General features: G+C 35.0%; 1 protein-coding gene across 3 annotated transcripts in view; it reads left to right on the forward strand.

Annotated features, from left to right (window-relative positions):
- The window catches only part of IQCM (IQ motif containing M), a 491,845-nt gene that overhangs the window by 176,673 nt on the left and 291,008 nt on the right, over positions 1-24,164 (forward strand). For all 3 annotated transcript variants that reach the window (XM_050791177.1, XM_050791179.1, XM_050791180.1), the window contains one exon: positions 22,773-22,888. In XM_050791177.1, the coding sequence (XP_050647134.1) occupies positions 22,773-22,888 (116 nt within the window). The remainder of the gene's footprint in view (positions 1-22,772; positions 22,889-24,164) is intronic.

Below are 24,164 nucleotides of genomic sequence, written 5' to 3' on the forward strand. Positions count from 1 at the left end.
ACTAAAAAGGCCATTAAATGTGAAGAATAAGGCCTGGATATATCATCAGTTAATATAAAATTATGATTGGAAATATATTAAGAGTAAGAAGGCGGAGTCTGTAAACCCAGGAATTAAAACAAGAATCTAAAGTGTAACCCACTGGAGATATTTATTTGAAGTTTCTAGTTATAGCATCTAGGAACAGGCCACAGTATTAAACAATTACTTGTTTTTTACAAGTTCCTGACTGCCAAGGCTTGTTCTGACTGCCAAGCCTCTCTGAATACCATTGGCAACCTCTGGATTTTGACTGGGTTCTCTCACTTACACCCTCCTGTTTGGGTTAACAGTGCTTGGTATTTAAGTCATAGAGATCTCTAAAAAGGATTTGAGTACTCTGATAACAAGAGACTCAGAGCCTGATCTCCTCATTTTTATTGTTGCTGTGTTCTGAGGAACTGAATCTCTTTCACCCCCTGGTAGACCTACTCACCAGCCTTTGATGTCCAGCTTAAACATCTCATCACCCGTGGAGCTATCCCTAGACTTCCTCTGGTAGAGTTGCTTTGTCTTTGAGAGAGCCTCCACAACATAAATCTACGATAACACTTAGCACAAGGTGATAGTGAATTTTTAAAATTTACTTTTCCCCATTAGATGGTATACTTTTTAAAGCCTGGGGATTTTTCTTGTTCGTCTTGCATTCTCAACACTTGGTACACGCATGACACATAGTAGGTATTCAGTGTTTATCTGCATCTAGTAAATATGAAATAAATACCTGCTGAGGTTGTAGACAATAGCTCCATGTGTAAAACTGAAATGCTAGGTATTACAATTAGTTTGGCCCAAAGAAAACCATGCTATGTTGTTGTTCCTATGTCTGGTTAAGTATTGCTTGTTTGATTAAATATAACCACGGTAAATAATGTTTTGATTTTTTTTTTTAAGTAAGGAAAAAAAGGAAAAAGTTAAAACAATTTTAAACAGGTCAGTAGTGAACTGTAGGCTACTGATTCTTATTGAACATAAATTTCTTAGAATATAAACTACTCTAGGGCAGGTACTGTATTGTGTATGAGTTCTGCTAAGTAACCACCAATTATTACGATTTTTTAAAAAAAGTAACATATGTTTTCTCTCTAGAATACATATGGCAAAGAGTGACACAAATTTTATGAACCAGTAGACTTGTTTGTGTCCCTAAATATATTTTTTAATCTATCCCAAATCTAAGGAGAACTATTCATTATTGTGTTCTAACTCATAGCAAAGTGAAAGTCATTCTCAAATTTAATATACTGGAACAATATTCTTGTGTTCTAAAATGTACTTTAAACCAATGAGGATCTCTGTTGTCTTTGGATGACTGAGCTTTGAAGGAGCTCCAAATTTTCCTGTGTAGTCCATAGATGAGTTTATAGTTTAGATATATGAAGGCAATAACTGTTGGGATCACAGAATATCTCTTATTTGCTGAAGGAGGAAAATACTTTTTGTCATTCCTGACTACTTTGCAAGAGGTAAAATATTTCATTGCCTTAAAGTTGGAATTAATTTATAGCACCTATTTGAAGAATCTATTCAATTACACACCAATGGGTATGAAAATAGATTTATTTTACAACCTCTCATTTTTATCAGTTTGTGCTAAGCTTTGTCCACTGGGAAATACAGTGGCTATATATATGCAATGTTTCTTTCAAGCATTTCATCTATATGAATCTTTTAAACATGAGGTAGTAAAATTATGCTGGCAAAATATACTATAATTCTATTGTTTTAAAATAATAAGCAAAGTTGGTTTGACTTGAAAATTTACTGAAGCTTAGCAGTTTTTCAAAGTGCCATTTATTAAATGTTATATTAATTACTTAAACTATCAGCCCTATAAAGCAACTCTCTGTGCAAGCATTTTCTGATTCTTTTCCCCCTTGTTCACTGTCTGGGCTATTTCTTCTTGAGTATATACACTGAGGATTTAACTTTGTCCACAGATAGACAAAGTATTAATGTTGGTTAATTTGTCTACAGTGACTAATTTTTATAACTAATTTTTGAACTAATTTTTAGAATATAAAAATCAAGATCTTATCCCTAATTTGCCTTTTTTAAAAGGCAATTTCCCAAACAGATTAACAATCTTTTTTTATCCCCAAGGTAGTTTCTCTGGCATATGTTTTAAAAATTAGCATTAATAATTCATGACCCTTGTAAATTACAGTCATGCTATATAACACTTTATGCGCTTTATCTGACTTAAGGAACAGCAAAGAAACCAAATCATGGAAATAATGATAATTTTAATGTTCTAAATTTTTCTTTTTCTGATATTATAGTATTTTGCTGAAATCCTCTGTAGGGGAAAATATGGTTGGGAAATATATTAAAAATACATTTAAATGACTGATGCATTTTTCTCTTATTGTGTTTAAAAAATGAGACCATTTACATCCCATTTACAAAAAGAGAAAACATACAGACTTTAAAAAATATTTTTGCTTATGTTTTTCATGATCTTTAATTGCCCCAAATCATTTTCATCTAATTGTATATGAATGAAAGTGTTTTTCTTCAATTAATTTGTAGGATATTGATTTTTAAAATGGTATTTATAATTTTTCTCCATTTTCAGTGTTTCTGAAATAGTGCATAATTAAATATGGGGAAGGATTTTGTGGGTGATTGTAATATGCTGGGTCTTTTAAAAATAATTTCAATCAGAATTAATAAATAGATGTAGAGAAAAACATTAAATAAACTGGCTAAATAACATAATTATTTTATCTTTTTGTTATAATTATTTTCTATTTTTCTATTGTTTTGTTTCTTCAGAGTTAAATATCTGAACATCAATTAAAATGAGAACACTTTTTTTTTTTTGAAACAGAGTCTCACTCTGTCACCCAGGCTGGAGTGCAGTGGCACAATCTCGGCTCACTGCAAGCTCTGCTTCCTGGGTTCAAGTGATTCTCCTGCCTCAGCCTCCTGAGTTCTGGGTCTACAGGTGTGCATCACCACGCTTGACTAATTTTTCTATTTTTGGTGTGGACGGGGTTTTACCACGTTGACCAGACTGGTCTTGAACTCCTGACCTTAGATGATCCACTGGCCTCGGCCTCCTAAAGTGCTGGGATTATACAGGCGTGAGCCACTGTGCCTGAATGAACACATTTTCTGAAAGGTGGATCAGGGATGTTATCTGGTTGTTAAAAAACGTTTAATATAGTCTCAACTCCATTAGATTGTCTTTGTATCAAAAGATTGGCCTCAAAATGAGAGAAAAAAATCACACAAACACAACGTTGGATAAAAAGGATAACTTCTTTAGAAAAACTGAAGATGTTAACTCTGGGAAAAGCCTTAAACAAAGATGATATAGAAGTGCAAAATGTGGCTAGAATTTAAGCAATCCAGAAGGAAGACAGTTTTAAAGAAAAGAGAATTTTCGAGCAAGATAAGGAAGAATATTAAGAGAAGAGAAAATGATAGCTTTGCCTGTTTTTAAAATGGGGGAGGAAACCACTTTCATCTACTTCTCAGGGTGAATATGACGACCAGGTGAGATTGTTTATGTAGAGGTTAATTTATAAATTGTGAAGCACTAAACTTTACTGATTACTGTGTTTAGAATAAAGTGTTAATACTTGAATTGTTGATCATTTAATATGATATTGTTCTGCATTTTAAAGTAACTAATAGAGTATAACTGGATTATTTGTAACACAAAGGATACATGCTTGAGGGGATGAATATCCAATTTTCCATGATGTGATTATTATGTGTTACATGCCTGTACAAAAATATCTCAAGCACTCCATAAATATATATGCCTACTACGTACCCACAAATTTTTAAAATTAAAACAAGTGTTCTAAAATTCTAAAGTCAATTTAAAACAACCACAAGAATTTTGATTCTCAGTATACTTTGAAATCCACCTGAATGCAACATTCAAGAAATAATTTTTAAACTTATTGCATGTGCTAGTGAAAGAACAAGAGCTTAATTTCAGAAAATTGAGTTGGCTACTTTAGATTTTGAAATGCTCTAATTTATTTTGCAAATATTTTATTTTAAAGATGCAGTTGTCTCATTGTGTCACCCAGGCGGGAGTGCAGTGGTGTGGTCTCGGCTCAAGGCAACCTCTACCTCGCTGTCTCAAGGGATCCTCCCACTTCAGCCTTCCAAGTAGCTGGGACTACAGATGCATGCCACTATGCCTGGCTAATTTTTTTATTTTTTATTTTTTGTAGAGATAGAGTTTTGCCATATTTCCCAGGCTGGTCTCAAACTCTTGGGCTCAAGTGATCCACCCACCTCAGCCTCCCAAAGTGCTGGGATTATAGGCATGAGCCACTGCACGTGGCCTAAAGATGAACTTTAAGAAAGTATCTTTAAAATATTTGGTAGGAGCTTTTGAGCTTTCAGGAATATGACTCAAATTTGATTTGGCACCATAACATGAATAATATAAATTGCTTATAAATTGCTTATGTGGGGATACTAATAGAAGATAAGTTGAATATTTAACTTGTCTTTTTTTTTTGTTTTTTTTTTTTAAGACAGGGTCTCACCCTGTTTCCCAGGCTGGAGTGCAGTGGCAGGATCATAGCTCACTGCAGCCTCGATCTCCTGCACTCAAGCAATCCTCCCACCTCAGCCTCCTGAGTAGATGGGACCACAGGCTCATGCCACCACATGCAGCTAATTTTTAAATTTTTTGTAGAGACAGGTCTCCGTGTGTTGCCCAGGCTGGTCACAAACCAGTGGGCTCAAGTGATCCTCCTATCTCAGCCTCCCAAAGTGTTGATATTGTAGGCGTGAGCCCCTGACCCAATCCTTGTCTTCATTTTTTGATTGAAATATAATGTACATTCAGTGAATGACCAGATCTCAAACGTGCTTTTCAGTCAGTTTTGGCAAGTAGATGTCACCTTAGAAAGCTCCCTTTGGCTCCTTCCCAATTTACCCTTGCTCCATCCCCTACCTCTAGAAGTAAATGCTGATCTGATTTCAATTATCAGAGTTTAGTTTTGCTAGTTTGGGACTTTGAAACGGGCAAAACTAAACCCTGATAGTGGAGAGTTTAAGCTGATGGTAAAGCCATGTAATGCGTTCTGTCCAGATTAGTATTTCAGGGCCCTGCTTTCTTTCTCAGTGTATGCATGAGCTGCTCACATCCGCCATTTTGGAACAGCCTTGATGAATCCGCAGTTGCTATTTAGATAACTGGCTAATTGGATCTACCTAGACTAAGCTAATTCACTGATTGGAATTAGTCAATAGTTGATATATGAAATCCTACAGTATGTATATATTCCTGACTAGCTGCTTTTAATTAGCATAATGTTTTTAGATTTATCCATGTTTTTGCATATATCAGTAATTCATTCTTTTTATTGAGTAGTAGTCCATTGTTTGACTATACCACAGTGTATCCATTCATTATATTATTGAACATCTATCTTATTTCCAGGTTTTATCTAGCATAAAGCTTCTACCAGCATTTGTTTACTCATATTTGTGTGGGCATATGTATTCATTTTTTTAATACCTGGCTGTGGAATTGCTGGATCATAGCCTAAATGTATGTTTACTAAGAAACAAAAGCGTTTTCCCACGTACCATTTTACGTTCTCATCAGCCATCTATGAGTGTTTCAGTTGCTCCACATCCTCTTCTACATTTTATGTTGTCAATCTCATTTTAATCATGTCAGTGGGTTTACCCATTGGGTTTTCAATTTACACATCCTTGCCTGATGACTGATGATACTAGGCACTTTCTCACAGGCATGTTTTTTATTTGTCTGTTTTCTATTGTGAAGAATCTGTGTCCTTTGCCCATTTTAAAAATCGAGTTGTCTTTTTATAATTGAATTGCAGAACTCTATATATATTCTGAGTTTAAGTCCTTTGTCATGTGTTGTGAATATTTACTCACAGTCTGTAGCTTGCCTACATTTTTCTTGCCTTTTTTTTTTGAAACGGAATCTCGCCCTGTTGCCCAGGCTGTTGCAGTGGTGTGATCTCGGCTCACTGCAAGCTCCGCCTCCCGGGTTTACGCCATTCTCCTGCCTCAGCCTCCCCAGTAGCTGGGACTACAGGCGCCCGCCACCGCGCCCAGCTAATTTTTTGTACTTTTAGTAGAGACGGGGCTTCACCGTGTTAGCCAGGATGGTCTCGATCTCCTGACCTCATGATCCGCCCACCTTGGTCTCCCAGAGTGCTGGGATTACAGGCGTGAGCCACCGCGCCCGGCCTCTTGTCTTTTTTTAAGAACAGTTTTTATTTTTGATTAAGTCCATTTTTTTCAGTTTTTGAAATAGTGTGATTTTGTTTTGTCTGTTCCAGGGTTGTGAAGATTTTCTATAGTTTTTCTCTGGTAGCTTTGTTGTTTTAACTTTCATAGTTTGACCTATGAACCACCTGAAATTGTTTTGTGTGTGTGGTTTAAGATAGTACCATTTGTTGAGGAGACTTTTCCTTCTCCATTGAATTGCTTTGGTACCTTTGTCTTTGATATTATATGTGCAGTTCGATTTAAGTACTCTCATTCTGTTCCATTGGTCTGTTTGTATATCCTCTTGCTAATACCATATTATCTTAATACTGTAGCTTTATATTAAGTCTTGAAGTCATGTCATGTATGCCCTCCATTTTTGTTTCTTTTTAAGATTGTTTTAGTTATTCTTGTGTCTTTTGCCTTTCCAGGTAAAATTTTAAATTATCTTGTCAATTTTCAGAAAAATCCTGCTGTGATTTCAATTGGGATTACTTTGAATCTATTTATGAATTGAAGGGACATGGAATAACAATCTTAAAATTAAGTCTTCAATCCATGAATATAGTGTATCTCTTTATTAATTTAGGCCTTCTTTAATCTCTCAATGTTCTATATTTTGAGTGTAAAGTTCTTACATGCTATTTATTAAATTTATCCTTAATACTCAGTCTTGAAACTATTATAATTAATATTGATTTTACATTTTTCTAATTGTTTCAGTTACTATATAGATTACAGTTAATTTTTAATTTACTTTGTATACTGTAACATTGCTAAATTCACTTTCTAGTTCTGCTAGTTTTCTTTTGGATTCATTAGGATTTCTACATACATGGTCATATCATCTGTTAATAAAGACAGCTGTACTCCCTGCCCCCCAATTTTATGTCTACTTATCATTTTCTTATTTTATTTAACTGATTAGAAACTCTAGCACAATGCTGAATAGAAGTAGTGATTATAGACATCCTGCCTTATTTTTAAATCTTAGGCAAGATATTAAATATTTCACTAATATTAACTATTCTGATGTAGGAGTTTTTTATAGTTTCCCTTTCTTGGGATAAGAAGGTTTCCTTTTATTCCCAGTTTGCTATAAATAAAAGTTTTTTTAAAAAATGTAAATGGGTGTTAAATTTTGTATAATGCATCTATTTAAATAATTATTTGATTTTTCTCTTTTAGTCTCTTAAGGTAGTGAATTACACTCATTAATTTTCACGTGTAAAGCCAACCTTGCATGCTTGGTATACACCCAAGTGATCAATATCTTCTTTATCTTATATTTTTCATATATTGATATATTTAATTTGCTAGTATTTTGTTAAAGATTTTGGTATCTATATTCATCAAGGACATTGGTCTATAATTTTCCTTTCTTGTGATTGCCTTGTCTGATTTGCTATCAGGGTTATAATGGCTTTATAAACTGATTTGGGTTTCTTGTGCCTCCCCCAGCAGCATACAGCTCTTGCCTGGTATCAGTGTAGAGGTGGGGCATGCGTGGCTTTTCTGATCCTTCTCAGCAGCATTTATGCAGTGTTTGGATTGGAGATAGACTTCTCTGGGTTCTTCTGCTCCACCTCCAAACCAAAAGAAGATCCACACATTTCTGTCATGGAGGAGGTCTACTCTTAGGTCTCCTTTCCTGCCACCAGTCTTTCTTATTGCCAGCCAGTGGAAGCCCTTACATAAGAGTAGGAGAGTCAGTGCAGCTGCCCCTTTTGTCCAGGGCTTCTGAGGATTCTGTACTCTCAAATTGGGTCACAATTGGCCTTTAAAGATTAATTAAAATTTTATCTGTTTTCTTCTTGTCTGCTTCTGTGGTGGCCATCTCTTCCTCTTTTGTCTGCCCAAGGTATTATAGTATTGTGTTCCGTCTCTGTGGAGTAGTTTGTCAACTTTGTATTGCAGTTCATCAGATTGCCTTGTGACCATAGCACTCTAGCTAAAAAACGAAATCATTATTTTGTAGACTGTCTGGTTGGTTCTCATTGTTATAGTGGGAAAGATCTTTTTTTATTTATGGCTTTCTATGTCTAAAGTAAACATAGAACTCTACGTATTTTAAGATTTTTAAATGATATTTCTTAATATTGTACCTAAAAGTTGGTGTAATGCATTTTATTTTTCAAATCTCCTATTCTGTGGGCCTGAGTCCAACCTCTCAGCATCTATTTCGTCTATTACTAGAAATAATGGTACTGGAAATGCTTGATTAATTGATGGGCCCTAATTTAAAGAAATATACAGGTATTTCTACAATGTATAGAATAATGAACTATGAGTCAAAAAACAGAGTTGGAATTTCATCAGATTATCAATATATTCTGAGTTTCATTTTTTTTCTTTTCTAGGACTGGAGAGGTAATTCTTGTTTTTATCTACCTCTCAGTGGACATAAGGCTAACATGAGAAGAGGCATGCAGGTTTTATTTGTAAATTTTTAATATGCAAAATAGATAAGTTAATGATAAGCTATTTTCAGAAAGGAACATAAAATTGGAAACTTTGAAATGAATTTGTATTCTAATAGCTTAACATTCATAATACTTTATGACCTCTTTGCGGTGGGCAGGAGAGGGCATATTTTATACATAGAAATAATTGACAAATGTGTATTGAGTACCTGCTATCTGGGCTAGATGCACTGCTTGTTGCTGGAGAGATACTGGAGTACAAAGTAAAGACGTTGACCTAGTGGCACTTACATTCTAGTTGAGAAGATAGCTAATAAGCAAGTAAACACATTTCTGATGCTTTGCTCTAACAGGATAGTTCTGATGTAGGAGTTTACAGTATTTTCAACAGTCATCCTGTGAGGATCTGGAGAGTTGCTTGGGGGATTGCTTAGATGTGCCTCCTAGCACTTTATAATGCAGTTCCATTCTTTCTTTTTTAAAGCCACACTTTGTTGGAAAAGTAGTAGTATTCATGTTTTGCTGTGAGTCTGATCTCTTTTCCTCATGAATAGATGTTTAATTCAAACTTTTCTTGGCGTTGGAAAAGTTTGTGCATTTTGGAACAAAGTAAAAAACCATTTTATTATGGAAAATCTAAATATACAAAAGTAAAGAAACTAGGATAATAAATCCACAAATATTCATCATCCAGCTTCAATAATTATGAATTCATGGCCAGTATTATTTCATCCACACACCCATTCAATTCCCTTCTCAGCTTGGATTAGATGAGGCAAATTCTTTGATATCCATTCATAAATATTTTTCAGCTTGTATTGTAAAAGATGAAGAATCTCTTCTTAAAGCACAATCAAAATATGTCACCTAAAATTAACAACTTATTAATATGAACTAATATATAGTAATTGTTCTATGTCCATGTTTCATTATATTTGATAGAGGCTTCATTCAAATGCAGATGGAGTTGTTACATCTTTTTTTGCTTCCATCTTTTAAAAGGATAAAGGCTTTTGTTATAAGTGTACAGAATGAAAGTGAAAATGTCCTCTGAGTTTTAAAGACAAAGAAGTGTTGACTAAGGACTTTTTGTTCATGTTTTGAAATGTGACCATACAAAATGCTGTGCTATATGTATATAGGAATACAAATTAATTTTAGATGTCATCCATGTCTTATAAGGAATTTGCAGACTTGTGGCTGAATTAGAATGCAAGAAAAGGTAATCCCTTTTGTAATCTACAGTACAAGGCAATGGGGTGTTTTCTGTTTCTGTGGTGGATATTAGTAGTTCTCCTTCTCCATGGTCATTCATGTCAGCAAATCAGGATCAGTGAAGTGATTGCAAGGTATATTTTTCTAAATACTGAAAAGAAAAAGCTCACTTTGGGAAGCTGAGGTGGACAGATCACTTGAGTTTGGGAGTTTGAGACCAGCTGGCCAACATGGTGAAACCCCATCTCTACTAAAAATACAAAAATTAGCCAGATGTGGTGGTGCGTACTGTAATTCCAACTACTCAGGAGGCTGAGGCAAGAGAATCGCTTGAACCTGGGAGGCGGAGGTTGCAGTGAGCCGAGATCATGTCACTGCACTCCAGTCTAGGCAACAGTCAGAGTCTGTCTCAAAAAAAAAAAAAAAAAAAAAAAAGAAAAAAAGAAAAAGATAAAGCTGAGAATTATTTAACCTTTTAATAATTAGAGTACATTCAAGGTTATCTTTGTTATCACATCATCACATTCCTTTGAATTCAAATGTACCATCATGAGTGGAAAGAAAAAAAATAACAGTATAGCTTGGCCTTGAAAGTTGCCCATACTTTGGGAAGGTAGAGATCAGTGAGGATGGGTTATTGGAGGACCATGGCTTAGGCAACTGTGTGGAGATATGTCTGAAAGTTATTTTAGGTTAAGGTAGTAGAGTAGTTTAACTGGAGGGAAGGTTCCTATGTGGACGTAGTAGTTAGTAAGACCAGTAAGATAGATTGAAAAATAAACTTAATTTTGTTCTTAATTCTTAAAATTTCTATGAAAGTAGTACTTATTATGTTTCTCAAAAGAACCAAATTATGTTGAATTTGATCTGTTGGTGTGTGGGAGGGAGAAGACAGAGCATATTTGGAATATTTTATTAGTACCATCAATTTTCAATTATTAGTAATAATGGAAGCAGAATCCATGTGGCTATCTGAGCTTCACAGATAACATCCAAAGCATTAATATTCAGATTTTTCTTCATCCTCTTAAGACTTAGTCTTTTACTTACATTGATAACAAGTAGAAATAATGATTTGTGTTACACTTTGCTTTCTTTCTGATGAGAGGACTGAAAAGGATAGGTAGAAATTGGCTAATATGTACATCTAATAATTGTAAATATTGATCACAATAATAGAAAGTCTTTGCCTTAGCTCATTTCACTATTCTTGTTTCTTATATTTATGTGTGATATTTGCTTTTTATCTTTATCTTTTACTTTAGCTTTATCACTTGGACTTCATGAGCCTCTCAGTACTGACACAGATTTTTAATTTAATTCTCCACATTACTATGCCTACAATTTAGTGAAGTTCCCACCAGTCATATACAGTTCATACCTTGTAAGGTGACAAGCTAGTTTCTAAAGTAAAACATTTGGAATGAATATATAGATATAGGCAGGGCTAAAATTTTGTTCTGTAGTTATCCCTTTGTTTTTGTCACCAGGATCTTTTTTTCCTCTTTTGAATGTATTACGTTAATGAGCTTTCAGTAAAGATAATGTTACATTAGTGACCTTCAATCTTCTGACAAACCAGTCATCAAAAACTGATGAAAATAACAAAATTAATACTCTTTTTTAGGAGATTAGTTTCTTATTTTTGTTTCCTAAAAAGGCTAGCTCATTGAATTTGCTCAGAATTTGCACCATTATTCTAGCTCATGCATAACCTGTGAATAAATAAAATACCAAAGATTTATGACCATACATTTTGTAGGTAGTTTTTGTTTTCTAAAGCTTAATCATTCTTTCACATTACCAATCAAATACTTCTTCATTGTAGAAATTCTGGAAAGCCAAATGTACAGGTCTGTTTCTTTATAAAACCTGTAGAAATTTCCTTTAGTGATGGAGCTTATATGTGAAGATATCATGGAAAGTCATCCCTTGACCCCTGTCATTCTTGGTTCTAGATTTCCCAATGCTGGGATTATCAACCAGCTTCAGAGAGAACTGGTGAGGTTGGTTCATCTCTCAGCTAACATGGCCTGCTTCTATTCATTCACCTAGCTTTTAAACTGTTAACATGTAAGATTTGATTTTATCAGATTATTTCTATGTGGTGTAGAAACCAAACTGGGCAGAGTTTGAGCCAAATATGTCCAATGTGCTTAATCACTCATGTCCAACTCATGTGCGTTTGCTTCAGACTCACAGACTGCTTCCTAATCTTGTACTCCAAAGCTCAGTGGCAAGTCTGGTTTCACAGTGAAACCATGGTTTAGGTACAATGGCAATTGATATAGAGAAAAAACAATTAGAATAACATTCCTTAAGAGGTGGCTGTATGTGAGTCAGATATTTAAGGTTTCATGAACTCCACAATCAGCCCATTCAGAAATAAGAGAATAGAATACAGAAAAAAAAATCGATCAAACCAAAAGCTACTACTTTTATCATTTTGGCACAATTTTGTCAAGTCTTTTTGTTTATGGACTTCTTTTGGTCCATAATTAAAAGCGCAAGGTATATGAGACTTTTTTCTTACAATGCAGTTATAATGTAAAATATTTCATGAGCATAACTTTTGTTGTTGAGGAATAAGTCAATGCATGAGATAGTAAAATTTACCCAGTCTCCCATTTCTGGACATTTATATTATATTTACATTTATATTTTTTCCAACTTTATTTTTATGTTGGAGTCCCAAAGACCACCCCAAGTTTGGTGATTCATTAGAGGATCTCACAGTACTTAGCATATGGTTGTAGTCATGGCTAAGATTTATTACAGTGAAAGGTTACAAAGCAAAATCAGCAAAGGGAAGAGGTACAGGGAATGAAATCCACAGGAAACCAGGAGCAAGAGTCCAATAGTTCTCTCCCAGTGGAGTCAGAAAGGATGTGCTGAATTCCTCCAGCAACAAGTCATGACAACATGTGTGAAGTGTTATATACCTGGGATACTTGTTTAAAACTTAGTACCCATGATTTTTATTGGAGCCTAGTCACGTAGGCATACTCTGCCTAGCATGTACCAACATTCCGGATTTCTGGAAGGAAAGCAGGTATTCAACAAAAACCATATTGCTTGCACAATTGGTCTGGGTATAGTGAGACACTCTTATCATTTAGGGAAAGTTTTATATCAGGAATTGTTTACCTGCTGAGTTCTAAGATATCAACTGAAGGTCAACTTTACAAGCAGATGTTGCTAAGAGTAGCAGTCTCAAGCTTGCTATATTAAGTGTTTTCTGTATAATTATTATAAATAATGCTATAATAAACAATTTTGTTAACCTTTACTCACATTTCAGATAATTTTCTTAGGAAAGACTCTTAGAAATTGATATTACAAAAAAATGAACATTTAAAAGACTTTTATTACTGACAATTACTTTCCTAAAAGTCTTTTCAAATTTTCATTTTCATCAGAGATGTATGAGTTCAGGCATCAAAGTCTTGGCTAAAATCGGTAAGGTACATATGATTCATTAATATATGATAAACTTGGAATAAGTATTTTTTTAAAAAAATCAAATTATGTGAGATAAACAAAAGACTAGTTAATTGTTGCTTCTTCTCAGGTAGACCACTAAGAATATGCCCTTTAAATTATCACTCAGTGTCCATTTTTCCCCAGGACCTCTGTCTTTCTTGCTTAGAAACCTATACTTCACTGTTATCTGTAAAACATGTATCATCTAGTTCACCAGAACAATCATTTGTACTACACAATTAGTGCATATCCTGTTCCAGTAACTGTGGTTATGCAGGTGGCAAAACTGCTCGGGACGCAGTCCCAATCCTGCTGGAGTTTGCAGCCCATTGCCCGCAAGAGCTGCGTTTGGCAGGGTACTTCCTGACAAAGATGACAAGTATGCTGCCATCCAAGAGGCTTTTTCAAATTACAAAGCCAGATAGTAGCCCCTACATTGCAGAAGTCAATCTTTGATAGACTTGTCATCAGGACCTCCGATTTTCTTAATTAAGAGTCTTCACTTTGTAAGCCTGAGACCAAAGTTTTCTAAAGCTATTATGACACAGCAGGTTGTCTGTCTCCCTTCCTGGGAAGGTAATGTGCGTTCTTACTTTTACCTAATGATATTGTGGTTCACACACTGCCCACCCCCCCCACCCTACACCCACATCCACAAAGGTGCCATTGAGGGCATATTTAAAGGAAACATTCATTTTATTATGTATCTTTATTAAAGGAAGTTTAAACAAATTGTATTTTCTCCTTTACAAATACAAAATGTTCTCTTTAGAAAAAGATGAATGAAATTTAGTCTAAATCTAATGCTTCCTTAGAGACAAACATTTCTAAACTTCATTTTGCTATCTCCATACCTTGCTTTGCTCATAATTTTAACATAATTTTTGCCCATATTTACCTAAAATTATATAGACTTATTTTTAATGTGTTTTCTCTAAAATTGCCATTAGTTATGATTAATTGCAAAACATTTGGAAAATACAGAACATTATCATGACAGCCACCTAGTATTCTGCTGCCCAAAGACAATTGCTTGTTATTTTTTTTCCTCTTAGTTAAGCCACCCAGCTTTATAGGAACACCCAGAGGCTGCTCCTATGATATAAGGAAGAGCTTTGTGAAGGGCATGGTCATGATTCAGGTGATTCAGTTTGAGTTGCTAAAACAGAGAAAACTCATATTTAAGTTACAAGAAAATAAAAATCGCCATTATATTGGGTCTCTGGGTACATGTTCCAAACCAAATAAAATGTTTAGTCTTTGCAAGTGCCTAACAGAACAAACTGGTTATTGTTTCTTTGGATAATCATAGAACAGAAATCAGTTTGAAAGCTCATTTCATTTGAACTGTGAGTAAGTTCAAGTTTATACCCTAGGGGAAAAAAAATGGTTTGGTAAGAAAGTAGAATATGCAGAATAGAAACTGTGAGGTGAAGCCAGGCAGGACCACACTTTAAGACCAAGCTGTAGTATCCGTGTAACTGCACCTGATCCTGTGAGAACTGAGTATACTGGTGAGGGGAAGAACTGCTAGTTCTCTTATACCGTGGTTTCTAAATTCTTTTATTGATTCATGCTTCAGTCTTCAGTCAAGTGTTTTCTCAGCAAATTTTCAGAGCATTGGTATATTTGATACTGATTTTTTTCCTGGCCTTTACACATTGAAGACAATTTGGTTATAAAATTTATTTAACTTTTCACTTTCCTGAAAATTCTCTTGGTGGTCTATTATTTATTGATTCTTTTGCTGTTTCACAGAAGAAATTTGAGAATAACCTGGAGTTTATACCTTTGCAGATGTTTTTCTTCTTGAATATGTATGAAATTTTCTTTATTCTTATCATTTAAATTTTCTTTACTCCTGTAATTTTGCAGAATATATTTGTATGTAAGTCTCTTTTAATAAACTTACCCCAAAATTCAATAAACTCCAATAGTCAGATGATTCAAATCTTTTGTTCAGCTCAGGAAATTATTACATAGTATATTTTCTTCATTTCTGATTGTTCTAGTTTCATCTTCAGTAATGTGTGTGGTTCCTTTGATGGATATTTATTTTTTGTGCTCTTTAATCTATAATCTTCTCTCTTATAATTCTCATCTTTGATGCTTTTCTTCTGCATTCTAGGAGTGCTTGCCAAATCCAGTCATTTGATATTCTATGCTGTCACTTATACTCCTACTAACTCTGAAGTACATTTTTATTCTGCCATTACATTTTTGGTTTCTTTGTATTTCTTCCCTTCAAAAAATGCTAATTTTCATTTTTATTTGACTTACAATTATTATTATTGTTAAACTCTTAGTTATTTCCTTATTGTTTTGACTTCTATTTCAAGGAGTTGGCTTATTATAATATAGTGAGAATGCCAAGCACTTTTCTATAATTTTCCCCTGTGTCTAGCAGAATATTTTTAGACTTAAACACTTTTACTGAATTTTTAGAATTGTAGACTGTGTTAGTTTCCCTAAGGCTGCTGTAACAAATTACCGAAAACCTGGTAACTTGAAACAATCCCCAATTTTTTCTTGTATTTTTAGAGGCTAGAAGTTTGAAATCAATTTCACTGAATTAAGTCAAGTGTCTGCAGGACCAGTTCCTTCCAGAGACACTAGGAAAGAATCTATTTCCATGTCTTTTTCAGCTTCTGGAGGCCACCTGCATTCCTTGGCTCAGGAGCCCTTTTTCACATCACTCCATTCTATTTTCTGCCACATCACATCTTCTCTTCTGTAGTAAAGTCTCCCTCTGCCTCTTTTGTAAGGACACTTGTGATTACATGTGGGGCCCACCAGGACAGTTCCAGATAATCTCCCTCCCCATTTCAGAATCCTTAATTTAATCACTGTTGCAAAGTTTCTTTTGCCATATAAGCTAACATTTATAGGTTCCAGGGATTAGGACATGGTTCTCTTTCTGACTGGTCTACCAGAGACCCTTTCCCTTGTGTCAGTCACAGGTAAGCTTCAAGATAGATCTGGGTTCACACAACCCCTTACCCTCTGTCTGAGCTTGAGCAAGGGACATAATAAGTTTTCTCCTCTGTCAAATGGAACATCCGCCTCATGGGGTTATTCTGCAGCACAGGTCAGGTAATGTGTGTAAATTGTTTAGTAATTTGAGCCTTCAATAAGTGTTAACAAGTATTACCGTGATTAATATAGGCCCTAGTTTATTTACTCTGCCCCAGATAAGGAGAAATTGATCTAGGCAGTGAGTGATTACAAATAGAAAGAACGTGTGGATTTTTCTCAGCCCTGAGAAAAATCTAGTTCTATAGTTGATGATCAGGTGTCAATGCCTGGTTCTCTGCCTAATTCCCAATAACTTGCAGACATCTGTCTCAAACAGTTGAGCTCTGCTAAGGTGGAGACTTGCCTATTCCACACCTTCGTTCTTATTATTTGCAGCTATTTAGCTCATGAAAAATTACAATCTCCATTATGCATTGTTATCAATACCTGCCCTCCCCAGCCTCCACACAGAACTCTTTCCTTTCCATAGGACTGTATCAAATACTATTGCTGAAGTCAGGGCTGCTTTCTTGCCTAGTTGTTGTCCTGGAGCTGTAGTGTCTATGTGAATTGTGGTAGATGAAGGTAGGAAAAGGGAATCAGTTATTTTAAAGTGGCACTTACATTGTAGAGAAACATTTTTCATTCTTTTTTTTTCCTGCATTTTTTTCCTTGGGAGATATTAAGCATCTTTCTACCGTTTTTCAGATTAGGGAGGGGTGAGTATATTATTATGTAAAAGTCACTGATTGGTTTCCTCAATTCATTTCCATTATCCTATTTAAATTTTCTTCTCAATTGCAAATTGGTAAATAATTAGATTTATTTTTTGTGACCTTGAGATTTTCATCTTCTCCTTTGTCATTATAGTATTTATTGAGGTTGTAAAGGGGCTGCCTCACAGCCAAGAGTAACAGACTATATTGGACCAGAAGTCATTATTTTGTTGAAGATTTTTTAATCTACTATTAGCTTCAAAGTATCTTCCCAACTTGTTCAAATACTTGGCAGTTCAGAAACATGTTACGCAACAGTGATGCTACTTATCTATATTACATTCTTTTCTAATCAGAATGAAGTTCCCATATATATTCTGACTTACCTTAAGCTTATTTGCTTCTTAGTTTTTGCTCTCTATCTACAAACCTCTGGTTTCTTCAGATAGCCAAAAAAGGATTAAAAGCATGTCTTGTTTGCTATAAACTCATATATGTATATATATGTTTATTAAGTATAACTCACAGAATCACAAGATCCCACAAAGGTCCCACAATAGGCTGTCTGCAGGCTGAGGAGCAAGGAAAGCCAATCCAAGTTCCAAAACTGAAGAACTTGGAGTCTGATGTTCGAGGGCAGGAAGCGTCCAGCACGGGAGAAAGATGTAGGCTGGGAGGCTAGGCCAGTCTCTCTTTTCATATTTTTCTGCCTACTTATATTCTAGCCATGCTGGCAGCTGGTTAGATTGTGCCCACCCAGGCTAAGGGTGGGTCTGCCTTTCCCATCCCACTGACTCAAGTGCTAATCTCCTTTGGCAGCACCCTCACAGACACACCCAGCATCAATACTTTGTATTCTCCAATCCAATCAAGTTGACACTCATTATTAACCATCACAGCACACAAAGTGTTAAATAGAACATAGTATGAAAAGAATTATCCATATTTCTTAGATATTTTATGACATAGAAACGGTATCCATTATTATTAACCGGCATTCACTAGATGTACATAATTTAGTCTATCGAATCTGTTAGGACTCAGAACATGATACCCCAAAAATGTGGTCTCTTGGCATGCTGAGTATTTTGAGCTGCAAGGATTGAGAGGACAGTAGAAGCAGGAAGCTCTCTCTGGATTTTTCTCCCTAGAAGCTGGACATAGAAACTAGAATTCCTTTACTCCAAAACTAGCCATAAAACCCAGGAAATTCACTCTCTGACGTCCTACCTTCCCTTCTGAAGACTCTCTTATGACAAATGTCCTGCCCCATACCTGGAAGCCAAGACGAATCTGAAGAAATAGGCCTTGCTGAGTTTCCCCTAGTTTACTACCATAAGGTCATACGGCATTTTTGTCCAATCATACTTCTACATGACCATTCTTCATAAAAAATATAGTTTTCCCTGAGTCTTTGGGTCTTCATTTCTGAAGCTTCCCATGTTACACAAAACTTTGATAAACAAGCTTGTTATACTTTTCTCTTGTTTATCAGTCTTTGTTATAGAGATGTCACCTCCATGAACACTTCCAATGGGTGAGGAAAATATATTACTTTTTCTCCTCTACAAATCTTTAATTGAATCCTTTTGGAAACAGCTTATTATAAACAAACAAAAGAAGATGGTTTAAGTAATTTTAGAGTATATGCCTTGTTCATTTTGTACTATAAATTCAACACATAAGAACTGATTTAAATGGACATTTCAGTCATTAATTCTAAAATTTAAACTAATGTAACAGATGGAATTCAGCCACCCAAGCAAGCTTCTGGGGTTTGATTATTCAAATGATTAAGATGCTATTTGTCAACTCTAGTTTACCACCCCTTTTAATTATATAGATAATCAAACTAAGAACTGCTAATTCTGTCTCCTAACTATTAATTGTTTGTAATTACCTACAGATTAAAACTGCATGTGCAATTAACTCAAAGAATTAATTGATACGAGAGAATTGATAAAAGGGAAACAGAACGAGCTTGGCATAAAAGAGGCTCTAGGGACACAGGACCACTAAACCCAGTAATGTCTTTGATTTTATCATATCCTAATAAAGATTCATTTTCATTTGAACTTCCTTCTACTCTGGAAGACACATATACAGACTATTTCTTAAGAGCATTTGGTTTCTAAGTTGACTAAAACAGCATATTTTTAAATGCTGAACTACTATTGCCTTTGGGTCTTTTGCTGATATCCAGGTGAATTGAACCAATGTATTCATTTGCGATACGAAGATAATATTTGTCACTACAAAAATTACAGATGTGGGGACTGTTTTAACTACCTAAGAACTTTTCTTTCCTTCCTTTTTCTTTCCCTTGTTTCTCGTTCCCTGACATTATCACCTGTCATATACGATCTTTTCAGTTTTCTGTGAGTCATTTGTATAATTTAAGCTTCTAAAATAACAACTGCTTATTAGGTTTTGGAAATGTCTCCCACCTGTGTAAATAATTGACTAATTGTCAACTACATAAATTTGAATAAAAACAGAAAATAAAATTGGAAAATGATTATCATTATAAACATCAAGATGATGCTAGAAAATGAGGGGAGATGGTCTGGTGAAAAATATCTAAAAATCAGAATTTTAAAAGTCCATTTTTAAGGATTTTCTGTTTCTTCATGTATTTATTTCTGTTGGATTCTATGGGACCTTTCACTCTTATGGCTTTGTTGGTTAGCCTTGTAGTCAATGCCAAATCAGTTTCTAATCCAGAAGCACATGCGCGTGTGTGCACACAGACATGCACAGACACTTGGGGCACACCATTATATTCAGTTTTATGGTGCATACAAAGCAAGCAAAAGACTTTTAAGTCTTGATATGCAAATTAGATATGCAGAATGGCAGCACACTAACATGAATTAATATTTTTTGATGATAGTCTAAAATATTGAAGAAATGCAAAGTCAGATATCAGTATGAGTAGTTAATTAACACATTTTTTTATGTTCAAGGATAGCTACTTTTTAACTCCTTGTTAAACTGAGGTGACCATTTTGGTTTCTTTCCAAATCTTGATATTGAGTTTTCCTCAGATTTGTTTACTCTTACGATATTTTCTTCTGTCCTGCTGACTGATAACTGGGATTACTGACAAGATTTCTGTTCCACCTATCAATATATAGCCTACTCTTGTGCAGATGTGTACACACACACACACACACACACACACACACACACCCTTGGGATTCAGAACCTTTATTTCTATGTGGCATTATCTGTGAAGATTGTTGACTCCAGGAAGGTTTTGTGAAGATTTAGTCTGATTAATGACTTTGGTCTTCATCAAACTATTAGCTTATAACTTTCGACTGACTTTGTGGAATAAACTGGAATTTGTTGCATGTCACCTTCTGTGCCTGGCTTCTAAGGGGGAGTCATTAGCATACATCAGTATGTGAATGATTACCTTGAGGATTTTAGTGGAGGCTTTACTGCTTCCAGAAAAGTTATAGCTATATTTTCTAGTATGATACCTATATACTGGGAGAAAATAATGCATGGTGTTTTCAACTCTGTGAGTCTGCTTTGTGAGTAAACAAGATAAAACATTTGAAAATGCTCTGGACACTATTGGAAAAATAAGTCGTATAGGTTTTAGTTTCATATATTGGGTTAGACTCTTCAGTATCAAGAAGATAACCTCTTTGCCTGTAAGATTTAACCTTTTTAGACCAATTCTTTTTTTAATCACAGAGAAATTTTATTTATTTATTTAATTTTATTTTTTAAATTAACAAATAATAATTGTACACATTCATGGGAGTACAGAGTCATGTTTTTATACGTATAATGTATAGTGATCAGATCGGGGTAGTTAATATATTTATCATCTCAGAAATTTGTCATTTCTTTGTGTTGGGAATGTTCAGTATCCTCCTTCTTATTCACCAGTGTTTTCATAGCTACCTCATTCACATTGCTAATGAATCAGAAACACAGAGCAGTTCCAGGTAAGTTATAGTCCTTGCCTTGAAACAGTTTATAAATTCAAAAAGAAGATTGGAAAGAGAAGCATGATTATCTAAAATATGAGATATCGTTTATTGTATGTAATGGTGCATTAAGGGGAGTGGGTAGGTCAGGAATAATGCTGATGAGTTGGAGAATGCTTTGAATTCATTAAGAGGGCTTCATAAGAAATGTAAGGGTGTACACATCTTAATAACTCTTGTGTTACTCTTTTATACTCTCTTGGTCTTATAAAGCTTCCAAATGAAAATATAAAGGGCATAGCCTTTTCCTTGCTATCTTCTTCTTAGGACTAAAATGCTCAGATTCTCTACAAGCTACTCGTTATTGGCCTTTGCTTCCATTAAAGAATTTTGAGTTTGAGACCATCCTGGCTAACACTGTGAAACCCCGTCGCTACTAAAAAATACAAAAAATTAGCCGGACGTGGTGGCAGGTGCCTGTATCTCAGCTACTCAGGAGGCTGAGGCAGGAGAATGGCATGAACCCCGCGAGGGGAAGCTTGCAGTGCAGTGAGCCGAGATCCCGCCACTTCACTCCAGCCTGGGAGAAAGAGTGAGACTATGTCTCCAAAAAAAAAAAATAAATAAATAAAAATAAAAGATTTCCACTGTTTCACATTGAATTTTGATTGAAATATATGATTGTGTTGCCTCTTCGAGAGATTTTGCCTTTTTGAAAGAGTGCAGAGACTCTTGATTGAAATGGATGAGGTAGAATGTATTTGTAATGATTAGACTGTCTCTGAGATACCATTACCTTTTTATTGTTTTATGTTACTTCGTTGCCTCCCCATAGAGCACTCAACTTATGATCCTGTAAATAAATTGAAGCAGTGAAGTGAGAGAATTTATTACTTCTTGAGTTTTCTATAAATTTATATACAACTAAGCAGTCCATGGATGACTTTATTACATTGAAAGTTTCAGGAAAGACTATATAGATACACACATATACATATATGAAAGAAAACTGGAAATATGAAAATAGTTTGGTTCATTTGGATGGCAGGATTGAACTGAATTTTCTTCTTTTTAAATGATTAATATATCTGAGAAAAAAAATGGACAAATCAATCTTAAATCTCCTTCCTATGATTAAAGAAAAAAGGTTCCTGTAGAAATCTTATGTACCAACTGCCAAGAGACAGAAGAAATATGTGGCGATGCTGGCTAACCTTTTGTGCTTTCAACCTATTTACCTTAAACACTTTTCATAATTTAATTTACTTTGCAATATCAAAACATGTGCCTTATAAAATACTGAATTTTCTTTTAAAGTGTGTAATACAGAGAGGTTTTCTTTTTATTTTTATAAGTGCTATTCACAAATATGATTTTGCTTTAAGCCTCTTTTAAAAAAAAAGAAGTTGATGTTCTTCAGGAGGAGATAGTGAAGAGAATGAACCTATTCGTTTTCTGATGGGCACACTGTGCAATAAAAACACGAGAGCCTTACCGTATGAAGGCACCAGTTAATTGAAGCCTCTTTCTATGCAGTCCTATCATTTCTTCATTTCTCTCTGATTAGATGACAAGATGTGATTTTAATACAGAATAGTGAGGCCATAAAGATGATTTGCTTTACTCTTTGCAACATTAAGCAATATAGTCAGTGTGTACTTTTCCTGGATAAATATTGTTTTAACCTGCATTGATATTTCTAACAGACAAAGCATTCTATGATTGGAGAGGATTTGTGCCGACAAGGTCTTTCTGTTTGCCTTATGACTCCAGTCGAGTTACTTTCTCTCAATCATCATCAATATTTCGGGATTATTATACTGTAAGTATTTATAAAACTGGATGTAGATTTGAATTACCATTTTTCCAGTAAATTATTGGGTTAATTTTGATGAAAGCACTTGAGATTTTACTATGGACCTATTTCAGGCCTAAGATAGTTCTCCACTGAAATTCATTTTTTTCTGAAGCAATGCTTTAGTTCTGTTCTTGTGTCTTGTGTAAATCTTGCTGATCACCCGATCCCACAATATGCGTGTCATTTTTTATTTGAAGAGCATTAGTTAAAATGATCATCACATGGTTTGCCCCAAATGTGTTAGCACCTCAACTATTTTTGTAGTGGTACATAGGCTATCAAGAAAACATAATGAAGGCAAGGGGAGAATGTAGATATCTGTTAAAGGCATGATAATGAAAGGATTAAAGAATCCAAGGGCAGTTTTATGACCACATGTTGATGGTTTTCTGAATGAAGGCTCTCTAATCCAGGACATGAGAACTTGTGATCTTAAAGCAGAATTGGTACTTTAAATTCATCTATTTCTCAAAGCATGTCCTAATATATACATGTAAATAGCAGAAGAAACTCATGTTATTCAGACATCTTTAGCAACAATTTCTTAAAAGACCATGTAATGCTATTTTACAATATTGTGTTTCTCAGTGTCTGTAAATATGTCTGGGTTTCTTGCATCTCCTACATGTTCTGTTCTGTGTGTGAATGTGTCTGTCCTGTCCTTTATCTTCTTTATCTTTTTCTCTCTTTTCATATCACTGATTTTTTTTTCCCCCTGGACTTGCCATTTGCTGCTATTACAAAATACCACAGACTGGATGGATTAAACAACAAAAATTTATTTTCTTACTGTTCTGGAGGCTGGAAGTCCAAGATAAAGTTGCTGGCAGCATTGGTTTCTACTGAGACCCCTTTCCTTGGCTTGCAGACTGCTACCTTCTCATTGTGTCCTCACATTGTCTTTCTTCTTTTTGTTTGAGATGGAGTCTCGCTCTGTTGCTCAGGCTGGAGTGCAATGGTGTGATCTCAGCTTACTGCAACCTCTACCTGCTGGGTTTAAGTGATTCTTGTGCCTCAGCCTTCTGAGTAGCTGGGATTACAGATGCTTGCCACTGTGCCGGATAATTTTTGTATTTTTAGTAGAGACGAGGTTTCACCATATTAGTTAGGCTGGTCTCAAACTCCTGACCTTAGGTGATCCGCCCACTTTACCCTCCCAAAGTGCTGGCATTACAAGTGTCAGCCACTGTGCCTGGCCACGTTGTCTTTCTTCTGTACTAATGCATCCCTGGTGTCATAT

This window comes from Macaca thibetana, chromosome 5 (genome assembly GCF_024542745.1).
Source record: "Macaca thibetana thibetana isolate TM-01 chromosome 5, ASM2454274v1, whole genome shotgun sequence".
In the NCBI taxonomy this organism is placed as follows: Eukaryota; Metazoa; Chordata; class Mammalia; order Primates; family Cercopithecidae; genus Macaca; species Macaca thibetana.